Source organism: Tachypleus tridentatus, chromosome 6, assembly GCF_004210375.1.
Source record: "Tachypleus tridentatus isolate NWPU-2018 chromosome 6, ASM421037v1, whole genome shotgun sequence".
Lineage (NCBI taxonomy): Eukaryota > Metazoa > Arthropoda > Merostomata > Xiphosura > Limulidae > Tachypleus > Tachypleus tridentatus.
The window spans coordinates 102,026,795-102,041,771 of record NC_134830.1 but is presented as its reverse complement, the minus strand read 5'-3'; the positions used below and the strand labels follow the sequence as shown (position 1 = coordinate 102,041,771).

Here is a 14,977-nt window from a genome sequence, read left to right as displayed (position 1 = left end):
TAATTAATTTTAAAATAAATAAATAAAAAAGTTACTAAAAGTAAAGATTTTTTTCAGCGTTTGAATTGTCGAAATATAAGCCATTTTCTCTTAACTACAGAAAATGTAATATTACAGCAAAAGAAAACAGCCACAGCCTTACGATAAACGGAGAGGTTCGACTAATCAACTTCAAAGTATTGTTGAAACATAATAATGGGAGAAAGGAAAAATAATAGTCGTGCATACGAAATCCAGGAAGAAAACATGGATTAGTTAAAGTTAAACCCGAAACGAGTTGACGTTTTGCTGAGTGAGAAATGGAACAGGACCTTTGATAACATTGATTGAGTACACGTATGCCCCGCAGAAATAAAAGACTGGCACAATGATGTATCGGTTTCATGAGGAGAGTTCATATTCATTACTTACTAAGGTTCCCTTTCTTTCCCTTCAGTCGAACCCTAAAACAGAACATTTTGAATCTGAGGTTATTAATTCCACATGGGCTGTAACCAGCACTATATTGTTAACGAAAGAAGTTTATTAATATAATGAGTAAATAATGCGTGTGTGTGTGTGTTTTATTATAGGAAAGCCACATCGGACTATTTGCTGAATCCACCGAGGGGAATCGAACCCCCTGATTTTAGCGTTGCAAATCCATAGATTTACCGCTGTACCAGAGGGGGACAAAATATTTGTTTTGAATTTCGCGCAAAGCTACACAAGGGCTATGAGATGACAATTGTAATTGAAAGTTGCTCTTTCGGAAAACAGAAATTATGCATTATACGATGCCATGGCCTCAATACTTTAAACATTAATAAGGTCCTTCAAAAATGTGTTATTGGCAACATGCAAGAAACCTGTTAAACTGTAAAGTAACTTAGCACTGTATCTATTCTGGTGGTGATTAGTTTCACGGTCTTTCGCGTGACGTGATTTTGTTAAAGCTCTGACACGTACCACAAGTTACGGATTGTGCTACCAATGCATTCCTGTAATTCGATAACGGGAATACGCCCTTAGATGTGTCAATTAAGGATATTTGCACTTCTCTTCCAATCAAACAGAAGAACAGAGAGATAAACCAGACCTGACTTATTTGGTTACGAACGCCGTCAAGGTCATATTTACTGAACCAACGCAAAATAAGTTTTATGTGCTTATTAATCTATTCACCAATCTATGTTTCACAAAACAGAAGCCATTTCAGACTGTGTACGTGCCCATTAATCAGGAATGTAGTAACAGCTCGTCATGCTTGTTGAAATTCTCATTTGGAAGATTTACTACACACACACACACACACACATAGAGAGAGAAGGCGATATGCACATCCGTTATCCGACGAAAGTTAACAAATCTTAGGATTTCCAAATTATTTTAATATAATATTTATGTGATGTTATTTAAGGCTCAGATGGTCGTACTGTCACTAGTTTTTACATTATCGAGTGTTTTTAAAAGTTAAGTTTAAATGATAATAGCCGGGCACCTTTAAATACTCGCTCGATAAAGACATTTCCTACTGAACTTCTACAAAGGTATTTAATATTCGTTGGTCGATTTTTTCTATTAAAGACTTCTCTCTTGTTAAAGGTATATTTTATAAAATTGAATGTCAAAAGCTGTCAGATTTTATGTAATAGATTGTAAAACTGATATAGTCGTACACATAAACAGCCTAGAGTAATATTTATAACAGATTTAGTTGATATTTGTAAAGTCTCCCCCACACACCTAATTTGATCATTGAACATGCCACGATCACCACAGAATTAATAATACTTAAAATTCCTAATTTTAATTGAAGGCATGAAGAAAACTAGTAGAGTTTAAAGGTGATACATTTAGAACATTTATATATAAAGTTGATAATAGTCAGAATAAACATTCTCCACTTATTAATCAAAACTATGAGTTAAAAACAATTAACAAACTTAGTTTTTTGCTATCCCAAGCTGAACTTCACTTTTGTGGTATACAAGTACACTGATGGCCAAACGACACTGTAAGCAATAAAGAACAAGTAAGGAAAATGTAAAGTAGAAAATAAAATGAATATAGAAAGTAAAAACAAAGGAAGTGAGAGTAATATATAAAGTAGAATTTTTATTATTAATAATAAATGTTTTTCAGCACCTAATTGTCTAACTTCTGAATTATGCTGTATGACTTATTGTTTCTGGAGGAGAGAGAAAGATTTTCTTACGTCCTCTTAAGACCAAAACAACGATAGGAATAATGGTACCCACACTGTTAAGTCAAAACCTGAACAACTCTTCTGATCGTAAATTTCCCTGGAAATAAAAACTCCCAATGAATGCTGTTAAAAACAAGTCTTAATACCACTTAAGCAAGGTTAATCAAGTATAAATCTCATTGAACATTTATTGTGGTATGTAATCCTTGCCTAAACTAGAGAATTAATGTAAATTAGTGAATTTTCTGTAGGACTTCAACGCTTTATATGTGCAGAAAACATGCGCAATAAAATGAGGCAAATTTTACTTAAATATGTTCTTTGAAAATCATAAAAACTATTATTTGCGCCGTAGTTCAAACTTTAACCCTTATTGATTACAAATGTTCACAGATTTATAAGCAATATTCGAATTATTCATTTTCATAATAGTTTTGTTATACTTCTATTGAGCAATAATTATTAACATGAGGACCAATGTAAAGTTTTGATAATTAAAGGCATATTACCTTTAATAGTCACAGAAAAATCACTATACGGCTTCGCTGAGGCCACCTGTAGAACTTTACGAATCAAGCACCGCAACTGCCGTCATAAGAGAATTTATGTTTATTTCATAACATTTTTTTCTGATGGCTGTTGTCATAAAGTACAAGGTAAACCAAGATAGAACCCATTCAGCCCGGTATGTTAAGGGTGATACTCCTTTTAATAAGGTCCAGCATGCCCAATTGGTCAGGGCGTTCGACTTGTAATCTGAGGATCGCGGATTCTAATCTCCGTCACACCAAACATGCTCCCCCTTTCAGCCGTGGGGGCGTTGTATTGTACGGTTAATCCCACTATTCTTTGGTAAAAAAGTAGTTCAAGAGTTGGCGATGGGTAGAGATGACTAGCTGTCTTCCCTCTAGCCTTACCCTGCTAAATTATGGACGGCTAACGCAGATAGCCCTTGTACAGCTTTGCATGAAATTCAAAACAAGCAAATAAACAAACCTTTTAATCAATTAAAAGATATTACTCTTGAATCTTTTTTTTTTGTTGGTTTTTGTTTGAAATTAAACACAAAGCTACACAATAGGCTATCTGTGATTTGTCCACCACGGGTATTGAAACAAGGTGCGAGTCCACAGATATACTCCTGTACTAGTGGAGGTCTCTCTTGAATCTCCACCACAACCAATGGGGGCTAGAAATGAATTGCAGGTATTATAATCACAGATCGATTGACCAATTTCAGTGTCAAATAATTTATCGATGTAATCGTGACCAGGATTACTAATCAGTATCCCCACTTTGTCTCTACTATCTGGGACAATTAGAAAAAAAAAACACACACCAAAAAACGTATCTTGCAAAAACTGCAGCCGATTCTAGTGTAATTCATTTTCAATCAGCATTTATTAAATTACTAGATTGATGTGACAACCTGATGACCTCATAAAGCGACAAACTCTACATATGAAGAAATATTAACTAAAACTCGTTCAAAATGATGTTAATGAAACCTATGACATCACAGATCAGAATTCTGGCAAATGCGAGAAAATCTAATGAACAACAAATAAGTTATTAATGTATCCAACAAATGACCAAGAAAGGAAAGGAAGACGCATTTTGATAAAAGGGGTACAAATATGATCCTTATTTGGAATACAGCTTTTCAAATGCGAAAACCTATTGTCTTGTATGCACGATATTTCGAAGCTTGGACAGGGAAAAGTGAGAAGCGATTTAGATTACTTGGATTAACCATTGATTTAAATGAGAGTAATTCGGGATAAAAACCTAAAAACGTGGAGAACAATTTTGACAGCGATGTCACACTACTTTATTCCGTGATTACACTAACATTATCCGCGAGAAAAATCATGTAGATATGTTACTAACAAAGCAGCAACGTATAAACACCATTGACAATTAGACTCAATTTAACAAGCAACGTGAAATCATTGAAGTCGCGATAACACTTTGAAGGAATGCACTGCCACCTGACGACAACAGTGTAATTACTTTGACGCCACAAGCACTTGATATTAAACAAAACGGCCCAGGTTCGTGGGTTCAAATCCCCGTCACACCAAACATGCCCGCTCTTTTAGCCTTGTGGGCGTTATAACGTGAGGATCAGTCCCACTATTCATTGGTAAAAGAGTAGTCCAAGGGTTGGCTGTGTATGGTGATGAGTAGATACTTTCCCTCTGGTCTTACACTATTAAATAAGAAACAGCTAACGCAAATAACCCTCGTGTAGCTTTGCGTGGAATTCAAAAAACAAACTCAACAGAACACTAAATAAATATTTAAAATGAAAAGCACCGTGCTTGGTCAGTTCTATTATTAATTTGATTTGTTGTGTTATGTTTTTGAAGAATGTTATTTACAAAATCAAACTGCTAATTGATTGGTTTTCTAGAAGACAAGAGAGATTAATAATTGAATAATAAAAAAAAGTTATAAAATTTGGGAGAGCTAGAAATGTCTGCGACTTGGAAAGAGTGGTGAACGAAACCATAATAGATATGTCTGATAAATAAATTAACACAAGATGTATAATTAGTTCTTGCAACCAAGCGTTATGTCGAATGGTTTTAAATAACTTACCATGTATGTCATCACATTGAGATTACAGAAGTGTTACATTTAGCTATACTTCTGGTTCTTTAGCACCTAAATTGGAACGTCATGAAAAAGAATTATGAATATCAGAAAATAAAGTAGTTAATCAGTTTAGATTTAAATCTTATCCTGTTAACTTCAAGGAAATGATAATTATACGTCAGTGTCTTGCTTTGTTGCCCTAATATGTATTAAAATAATTAGACAAGTCGTAAAATTATTCTAACCAAAGATACTAAGTAAAATATAAAAATATCAAATTGTGCAAATTTGAACTACCCCCTCCCTCCACACACGCACATTCAGGTCGCTCTTAACACAACGTCGGTCGTTTGAGAACAATGCATTACTCATTGATTCATAAATAGCCATGTTAAACATAGTGGCATTATAATACGAGGTAGATAAATTACTAAAAATAAAAACTATAATGATTACATCATTTTTTGTGTAGATTTTCACTCACTGTCTTGAATATTAATATTACGAACTGTATTTTTAATTTTATAAATTTTCTCTTATCTAGAAAATTCGAAGTTGACATCAAAATTTCTCGCTTATTTGAAGCTAGAATATAAATACTTGATAGTTGTGAAAAAATTGTAATTTTTCAAGATATAGTGCTGAAGAAAGCATTGTGTTTGTATGAAGTATTTGAATCTTCTATCACGTTCATGGGAGTTACATTGTACAACTAAGTTTATTTGTTTTACTCAGTTAACTTAGGTCGACAACAATTTATGACGGTGTGCAAGTGTTCAAACTTCTAGAAACGTTAAAGGAGAAAATGTAGCAATTATTATCGATACATGAACTAAACATTGAACTATTTTTATTTGATAAGTTAAAATAACCCGCCAATGAAAGAAAAATTATACAATTTTATATTTGTGATCAATAACGTTTAGAGCCAAAAGGTTTCCATGTTTTATAATATTTGTACAAAGCTACTCAAGGACCATTTGAGTTCGCCATATCCAATTTTGAACTGATAGATCAGAGGGAAAGCAAATCGTCAACAGCACCCATTGACAAATATGGGATTACTCTAATTGAATATTGCGATAAGACTGTCACTCCTAAAAAGCAACCCATGCGGTCACTTATTTGTAAGCGCGTAAACTGTAATAAAAATATTGTATTTTTACATAATTTTCTCGTTAGGGATATAAAGTGCTGACTTATCGCAGTGAAATGTATTTATATATATATATATATATATGTTGTAACGGATTTACGATTTACTATTACATATCTATTTTAATATCACAGTTCATTTAAGTTAAATTTATATTTAGAAATGTACATAATTTATACTCTTAAATCTGTCCGCCCCCCGCTAGTACAGCGGTATGTCTCCGGATTTACAACGCTAAAATCAGGGGTTCGATTCCCCTCGGTGGGCTGAACAGATAGCCCTTTGTGGCTTTGCTATACGAAAAACAAACACTTAAATCTGTAATGCGAAATTCCTGCCTTTTCACTACAGTTATAGAAAATTCTCTAGTGTAACAATCAACAATGTATGTGTGTACGTAAACAATAGTGTATTGTCTATGTTGTTGTGCAGGTTGCAATTTCTAGAAACTTTCCTCACACTTATAAATGTAACCATCCAGACGCTCCATGAGATAGTATGTATTATTGGTTCGCTATAGTTGGTTTACTACATACCTTGAAAACTATAATTGTGATTAACGCTTATTAACAGGGAATTTCAGATATCTGACTAGGAACATTTATTAAATTTTAGACACGAGAAACCACTTAACTTCAGCGGATTCACATAGGGCATTAATAGTTTTAAGAAAACATCATAAAATTTGAGTGGTGAAAACTCAATGAAGAATACAGAGCTTGCCCGATTTCCGTTAAATGAGTTTTACGTATTTAAATTTAAAATTAATTCGCTCATCGTGAATCTTCGAAAATATGTCTAGTTCCAGATCAGACAGAAAGCTTAGTATTGTTTTGTAAGTTTGTAAAACTTTTTTATATAAATCATTATTTGTAACAATTATTATAAATTGCATGTTGTTTGTATATAAAAATATATTTGTACTGAAAACGAAATAAACTATGTATCAATCTGGTTGGTAAGTATCATTAGTTGGACACATATCGACACTTGTTTATGCAAATAGTTTTGTTTTTTTAACGTAATGCAAAGCTATACGAAGGCTATCTGCGCTAGCCGTCTCTAATTTAGCAGCGTAAGAATAGAGGGAAGGCAGCTAGTCATCACCACCCACCGCCAATTCTTAGGCTACTCTTTTACCAACGAATCGTGGGATTGACCATCACTTTATAACAGTACTTTGTTTCTGGAATAACAATCTGGGACTTTTCAAAATTTTGTTGTATAGTGTTACGATTAATTCGTACTTTTATTTTATGGGCTTAATTAAAGTTCAGAATTCTTGTAAACGGACAGACGTTAAAGCGGAAATGTTACTGCACATTATAAGATGTTAAACATTAAACTATGTGCAGTAGCTGATAAATATAATTTACTGAGATTTAGGTATGTTCTAATAAACCGCAGGTGATTTTTAAGCCCTGAATTTTAGTTAGCTAAGCAACCCACATTTAAAAACTTGATACAAAACCAGGTTACTGACAGCTTTTCTGTCACTCGTACAACTGACTTTCTAATTACGGTGTTTGTGTACTCTTGTAATGTATTATGTTGTTGGAAGGGTTCGTTTGGATTATCCGATAAAAATAATGCAAAGTGCAATCCAATTAACAAGACCAAATTGATATACTTCTTCAATATCGTTTGCTACAGGATCGATCAATTTTATGCAAGTTCTATGCCCAAGTTCACAAACACGGACCCCGACACTTGTATCGACTTAATACACTAATGAAGTTTTGACAGAAAATTACTAAATTAATAATAAACTTTAGTAACTTACTGATTAAACTTACTGATTATTTATTTAGTCTTCAAACTAAACACTTCACTGAATAGTCATAGTTAGAATTAATGTACCAATGTTTCGATATTAGTCGAATCTTCTTGATTTTAACGCCACGCGCTCAGTAACTAACGTCAAATCAAAACACACAAAGTATGTTTACAACAATATTCTAAGTTCACACAGACAAATTCCAAAAACGATCAGATAGACAAATATTGTATATCTTACACCATCAAATCCCTTTGAATGGGACAAAACCCCTTAAATGTTGACAAATATCAATATTGATGCTACTTCTTGCGTATATTTTAATATTATTGAGTTTTAGTGCAAATACTGATCAATTTTCATAACTGATATTATTCTAAAACAACTTACAACATCGCATGAAGTAAGCTGCAGTGTGAAAACTACTTTTACATATAATCAATCAAACGTCATTGCAGTTTAAAGTCTTTCCTAGTTCTCGTTTCAAAGCTCAACGACAGTGTCTTAAATCTTTATCAGTATTTGGTAACTATAAACTAAGTAGTTTGCACTGTACTTAAAAATATACGACAGTGAATTAAGTTTGGGCAGTTAACCTAATGAATATAAGATGGTTCAACTTGATGCTTTTCTTATTGAACAAGGTGATAATTGAAGCCTATCTTTCATTTTTCATTTGTAAATTTTTATGCATTGTCAGTATACAAGAATGCTGGTTAGTTTTTTTTTCATAATTCGAATAACAGTTTCCTTCTGTAAAATCAACATATACCTTAACAAATATTAATAATATTTTAATTGAGGAACTATTTACAGGGCCCCGCCATGGGCAAGTGGTTAGGGCGCTCAAATGTGAGAGCCGTGGGTTCGAATCCCTGTTACACCAAATCATACTCGCCCTCGCATCTCCAGGGCCTTTATAATGTTACGGTCAATCCCACTATTCTTTGGTAAAAGAGTAGCCCAAGAGTTGGCGGTGGGTGGTGATGACTAGCTGCCTTCCTTCTCGCTTTACACTGCTAAATTAGGGACGGCTAGCACAAATAGCCCTCGTGTAGCTTTGCGCGAAATTCAAACAATTTTTTTTTCTCTTGACTATGTACTCAGGTTGTCTTAATTTTAAAAAAAATGAAACAAAAGATACTTAATGATTGCGAATATTTACGCGTTTTTTAACAAAGTATTTCACCGACTGTCAGATTAATTTTGTATACCTTTTACATTTGACGAAATTGGTGGTCTCACCACATCGTTAAGTCTTAATCTAGCTTTTAAGATGAACGTAATATACGATCAGCCCGGCATAGCCAGGTGGTTAGGACGCTCGACTCGTAATCCGAGGATCGCGGGTTCGGATCCCCGTCACACCAAACATGCTCGCCTATTCAGCCGTGAGGATCTTATAATGTGTGGTCAATCTCACTATTCGTTGGTAAAGAGTAACCAAAGATTTGGTGTTGGGTGGTGATGACTAGTTGCGCCTTCCCTCTAGTCTTACACTGCGAAAGTAAGGACAGCTAGAGCAGATAGCGCTTGAGTAGCTTTGCGCGAAATTGAAAATCAAGAAAACAATATGTGATCAATAAGAAAAGTAATCTAATGGTTTTCAACTTAATTTAAATCAATATTATCCCATTAAGAATTAGTCCTGAAAACTAATAGCTATTCCATTTATGTAGTATAGGCGTTAAACATCGACTTTCTAGAGAACCATTATTAAAAATAATTGTAAACAAAGTAAATACGTGAAATTTGTGATTCAGCAATTTAACAAAGAATAGATCCTAGAAGTGAAGAATATTAACGTCTTGTACGAAAAATTGTAAGAATAGCTTCCAAGCGGAAGTGACGCATTAAAAGTATGACGTTGGTTCTCCTTACACTTTTAACCTTGAATAGTAAAACGGACATGCGTAGCGATACCAAAAAATTTTTGCTATATTGTTTCGAAACTCAATTTTGTGTCAGCGACTAAAGATTGAATTTTGCATTATCGCAAAATGAATACGTCGAAGATGTCCCGTTTTAATTATTTATAATTAAAAATTATACGAAACACGTTAAAAGGGGTAACATGGCAGTGATGAAACAAAATCCTTAAATGTGATTAAAATCAATCAAAGTTTTCCATGCTATTCTGGTGTTAAATATATAAATGTTATTAATACTGTTCTTGTTTATTCCACAATTTCTCAGTTATTTTGATTTTCATATAACAGGTAGTCAAGAAAATCGTTAATTTATCTTTGTTTTTGTCATTCTCGTGGGGGTAACAACTAGTCACTCAGTAGGAGGTATGGGTTTAATGGTGCACATTTTGCAAGAATGTCAACAACAGTGTCCTACAGTGTCAGGAGATACCTCAAGGTTACGATACTCCTTAAGTAACTATAAGAATGACCAACAAGTGGACAAAGCTAATCGTTGTTGGTAATTTTGACATTATTTTTGAAGTAACTAAGTTAGGTAAATTTAGTAGATATTTCAACCTAGGTAGTTACATAGAAGGTATCTCTGATCCAGTGAAAACGACTGTGTCGTCTAATAAACAAGTACAAACACTTCATTCGTATTAGAGATATAATAAAGACTGCTTATTTGTCTGTTACATGTAACAATGTCTGTTACAGTGTGTCCAGTCTATATTTAGTTCTCATAAACTCAGTTATTCAGAGATGTTATAAAATATTCTGTAATAAATATTACATAAAATACATATAATTTATTACATATTACGTATAATAAATATCTTGTCGAATTACTTGTTATTCAATGTATTTATTCCATCACTCTTAGAAAGTTTGGCCTGAATGTTCCACAAAAGTAACAGTAGAAGGTGTTAACCCTATATACATATCACATGGCAGATTACAAAGTTATTACGTATATTTTTAATTCAGTCTCTTTTGTGTGTCATTCCAAGGTTGAAAAACATGGTTAGGTTGTTAACGTTGTAAGTAAAGCAAATATTTTGTATATAGAGTTGAATGTTTAAACAGTTTAAGATTATAATTAAGGCCCGGCATGGCCAGTTGGTTGAGGCACTCGACTCGTAATCTAAGGGTTGCGGTTTCGAATCCCCGTCACACCAAACATGCTTGCCCTTTCAGCCGTGGGTGCGTTGTAAAGTGCGGGTCAATCCCACTGTTCATTGATAAAAGAGTAGCCCAAGAGTTGGCGGTGAGTGGTGATGACTAGCTGCTTTCCCTCTAGTTTTACACTGCCTAATTAGGGACGGCTAGCGCAGATAACCCTAGTGTAGCTGTGCGCGAAATTCTAAACAAACAATTAAAATATGGAAATTGTGTCGTTTTTCAGATGATTACAAACACACACATACAAATTGATAATTAATTTTAACCTAGTCAATAGTGGTTTATGTTGTCAATAGAGCTTGTCTTAATTTTTAACAAACAAATGTCTTAATCTAACTACATCTCTTTGATCGTGTCTTCAGTCTGTTTGGTTTATGGACACCAACATTTTAGGATCCCTAATCTCACTGAATAACATTACAATATCTCTAAATGAAACACAAAAATAATAATATAGCACAAAGTAATCATTATACTCTGTCTTTTTTCTCTACATTTTACACACGCGTACGTGTCTGTGTATTAACAATTCATTTTATACGTTCTTATAACGTGAGTATTTTTTTTATACAAGACGTTCACTAATGGTAGAATTCGTATTCTGTGTCAATTCATTCCTTATCTGGTTTAGCCAAGTTACATAGACCTCCTTGTAGAATGCACGAAACAGCGATGTTTTGTTTGTAAATCGCAACGTTGAGATTTTCAAAAGTTTATCAAATAGACCCTCCCGGATGTAGAACAAGTCAAGCGTGAGAAGCAGAGCAAGTGGCGGTCCCAAGCGGCAGTTACGGTATGTATTATGGTTGATTTTGAAACTGTTGGGTCGTGAGTGCGAACGTGTGACGTAGATCTAATGCATTGTAGGAGTAGTTTGTATACGTTCAAGTAAATTTAAAGTTTCATGAACTAGTATTGTACCTCTCATTGGTATAGTTGGATTTTGTAGAAACGTAATAAGTTTGTCAAAGCTTTACCATGAATTTTATGTTTTTCGGCAACTTTCAATCGAGTTTCATGCCTTTGTACTCCATGAGCTCCGGCGACTGGCATGGCTGTCGGTGATGGGACGCTGCTTCACCAGCTGCACCCCACAGCTAACCCTGCTAGACGTCATTGGTTCCCATCCTGCCCCATGTCTGTGGCTAAGTAGCTCGAAAGCAAGAGGCGCCTCTGTGTCGATCGGACAACCTGTATACTTTATCGAAAGAGTAAGGTACTGTGCTCATCCGTTGAGCTTGAAGTTGACTAGAAAGTATAATATGAGTACTGGGACCGTGGCACAAACGTAAGTGGCACATACCTTATCAGGATTTATGCAACTAATGCGAGATTTCAGATAATTTGTACAAATTGTGTAAAGAAGATAATCTACTTCTAACCTGGGCCTTTAGACAGTCAGTTAAGTTTATTTTTAATTATATAAATATATATAAATATTTTTTTATCTATTTATTGCTTTGGGGCTGACATAAACTGTTCATAGTCGGAAAGTTTAAACTCGGCATAGTTGTTTCGGTAAATCGTTACGGTCTCGTGAGGAAGCGAGAAAGGCCGGTCAGTCACACCTAATCGTTGAAGCTGAACGAAGGTATAGTACAGACAGTATTTTTGACCAGCGAGTGACATTCGTTGAGAGTCACCATTGTGGGGCCACTACAGGAAGGCATGGGGGACATCCTCCCCCCTAAAAGACAAGCAGTGGTTGATCGCTTACGTCGTAGAATAGAGCTTTATCGACGCAACCAAAATGGAAATTTAATTCGTTATGACCAAACTTTGAATGGTTGGAATCTCCAACAACGCCAAGACACACTTCTTTTGAAGCAACGTTATTTGGAAACTAAAGCTAAAAAAGCCAAAAAAAGTGACAGTAAAGCTACGAAAGATGGTTTGGGCGTGAGCACTCTAGGTACTGAGAACACAAGAAACGTGCCTTCGGTAAGTAATCAAATCGAACAGGATAACGAATTGTTCTATTTGCCCTTGAGTAAAAATGTTAGAAAACGAAACTAAGACAATTAAGTTAAAAATAAAATATATAGTACTTCGATATTAATCCTTACTGAGAAAATCTGATATACGAATGAATTAAACAAAACTTATAATAATTACGAATCACTTACTTAATCTAGTTTTACTCGTTCATTTAGTTGACGTTTTCAGTAGTACCTGCACGCCTGCCTTATCTTTTATATCCCAGCCGGTTGACCCTGGACGAAAGGAATTATTGGTACTGGATATGCGAGATGAAGAATAATTTATAAAATATAAATTCCTTACTTTCACTAACTGGTTCTTTGAATTAAAGAATTAAGGGAAGTGTGGTAACTTATTTGTTATGAAAATACTTTTGAATTTTTTCGATGAATAAAGTAATAACAATAATTAAACCTATATAACTAATATTTTGAGTATCGTGTTCAAAGTTTTTTTTTTCTCATAGTGTCAGATTTTGCTTTGATTGCTATTTTAATATATATATATATATATTGACGGTAGGGAACTTAGCTAAAAAAGGTAACAAATATGGAGATTATCTATATTAAACAACCTTACTATTTTTATCTACATTACTTTTTTTCCTGCATAAGTTTAGAAATATTTCCATATTTATTAAATTATTTTAAAATTTTGTTTAATATTGTTCTACTGTCTACCTGCATTCTTTTTCGTTGTTTTTGGAAGTTCAAGGTAACAAATAAATATACATTTTTTTGAAGCTAAGATTTTTTTTGAAAGATCTCTCTAAAATTCTGCAGCTTGTACAAAAGAAATATAATAATAAAATATAATATACTATAATAATGCAAAAAATCACAGATTACGAAATGAAAATATTAAAGTCGTGTTTATGTATGTCATTGTACAATAATTGTTAACAATAAGGAAACAAATTAGTCATTCAGTGACTTTCACTGATAATGTCATTTTTTAATAATTCGTTGTATGGCTTTCCATACAGTAGTGACAACGTTTCTCTCTTTTACAAGACGAGGTTCACTGACCATGATGTAAACCTCACACAGTATTAATCTTGTCTTCCTCTCACTGTCTTGTATAAATCTAAGGCTTATTTTGGATCATTAGTGTGATAGACATAAGTAGCTGTCGAAAAGGAGTCAAAACATTTTAGGATAAACAAAGGTTTTTATGACACTGACCATTATTCTTTTTGCTCGCAAAATAATTAGAAATATTACTTGATGGTTTGTAAATTCCTGTTGTTCGTAACTGCTAATTTTAGTCACTATATATATTATTATTATTATACTTTGTCAGCTACTCTAATTCTATAAAAATTGATCATGTCTATACTTTTATCAGCTTTTGTTTGTATGAAAATACGATGATAATATTTACTTTGACAAGTCTGGTCGTGTTTTTTATTCCACATTTCTTAAGTTCTTTTATGTTAAGAATAGAGAAAACAATTTCAAGACAGTAGTAAACTGGATTTAAGCATCCGCTGGATAATGCAGAGTATGATTTACAATTATAGTTCAACGCGGAGACTGAAAGAACTTTTATTAATTGTAATTATATTGATCTCTAAAACGTGTAATAAAAAGTTACTAGTGAGTGTCACTAACGTATTAGTCCGGCACGGTCAGATGGTTTGGGCGCTCGACTCGCAATATGAAGGTTCGAATCTCCGTCACACCAAACATGCTCGCCCTTTCAGCCATGGGTACGTTATAATGTTACAGTCAATCCCACTATTCGTTGGTAAAAGAGTAGCCCAAGAGTTGGCGGTGGGTGGTGATGACTAGTTGCCTTCCCACTGCTAAATTAGGGACGGTAAGCGCAGATAGCCCTTGTATACCTTTTCGTAGTGTTCGGGATTAATATTAGCAGGGAATGTTCTTCGTTTGGTAACGTTTCCAATTTCGTCCTTCGTGGAAGACTTAGTTTACCGATGTTGCAAAACGTGTGTGGAAACAACGAGGGATGATTGAGCGTATCAAATCCACTGTTAGAGAAATGTTCTGCTTTAGAAAGGGCTCAATAATATTGGTGCTATGAATATAACTCTTGTTGTTTATGACGAAACGAAACTACTAAAGAACCATTCAAAGGTTTGCGATAAGTGGGTATAATGTAATGCACACACATCACGATGTTATTTTTCTTATTCATTTTACCACATGGGCAGCCAT

The 14,977-nt window shown here is 34.0% G+C and overlaps 1 protein-coding gene and 1 long non-coding RNA gene across 3 annotated transcripts in view; one reads left to right on the top strand and one right to left on the bottom strand.

Annotated features, from left to right (window-relative positions):
• The window catches only part of LOC143253201 (uncharacterized), a 29,609-nt gene extending 16,545 nt beyond the window's left edge, over positions 1-13,064 (bottom strand). The window contains exon 1 of the long non-coding RNA XR_013029443.1: positions 12,944-13,064. This is a non-coding gene — a long non-coding RNA (uncharacterized LOC143253201). The remainder of the gene's footprint in view (positions 1-12,943) is intronic.
• LOC143253199 (uncharacterized) overlaps positions 11,604-14,977 on the top strand; it is a 48,490-nt gene continuing 45,116 nt past the window's right edge. For both annotated transcript variants that reach the window (XM_076506652.1, XM_076506651.1), the window contains exon 1: positions 11,604-12,758. In XM_076506652.1, coding sequence (XP_076362767.1) covers positions 12,486-12,758 — 273 coding nt within the window. In that variant the 5' untranslated portion in view covers positions 11,604-12,485. The remainder of the gene's footprint in view (positions 12,759-14,977) is intronic.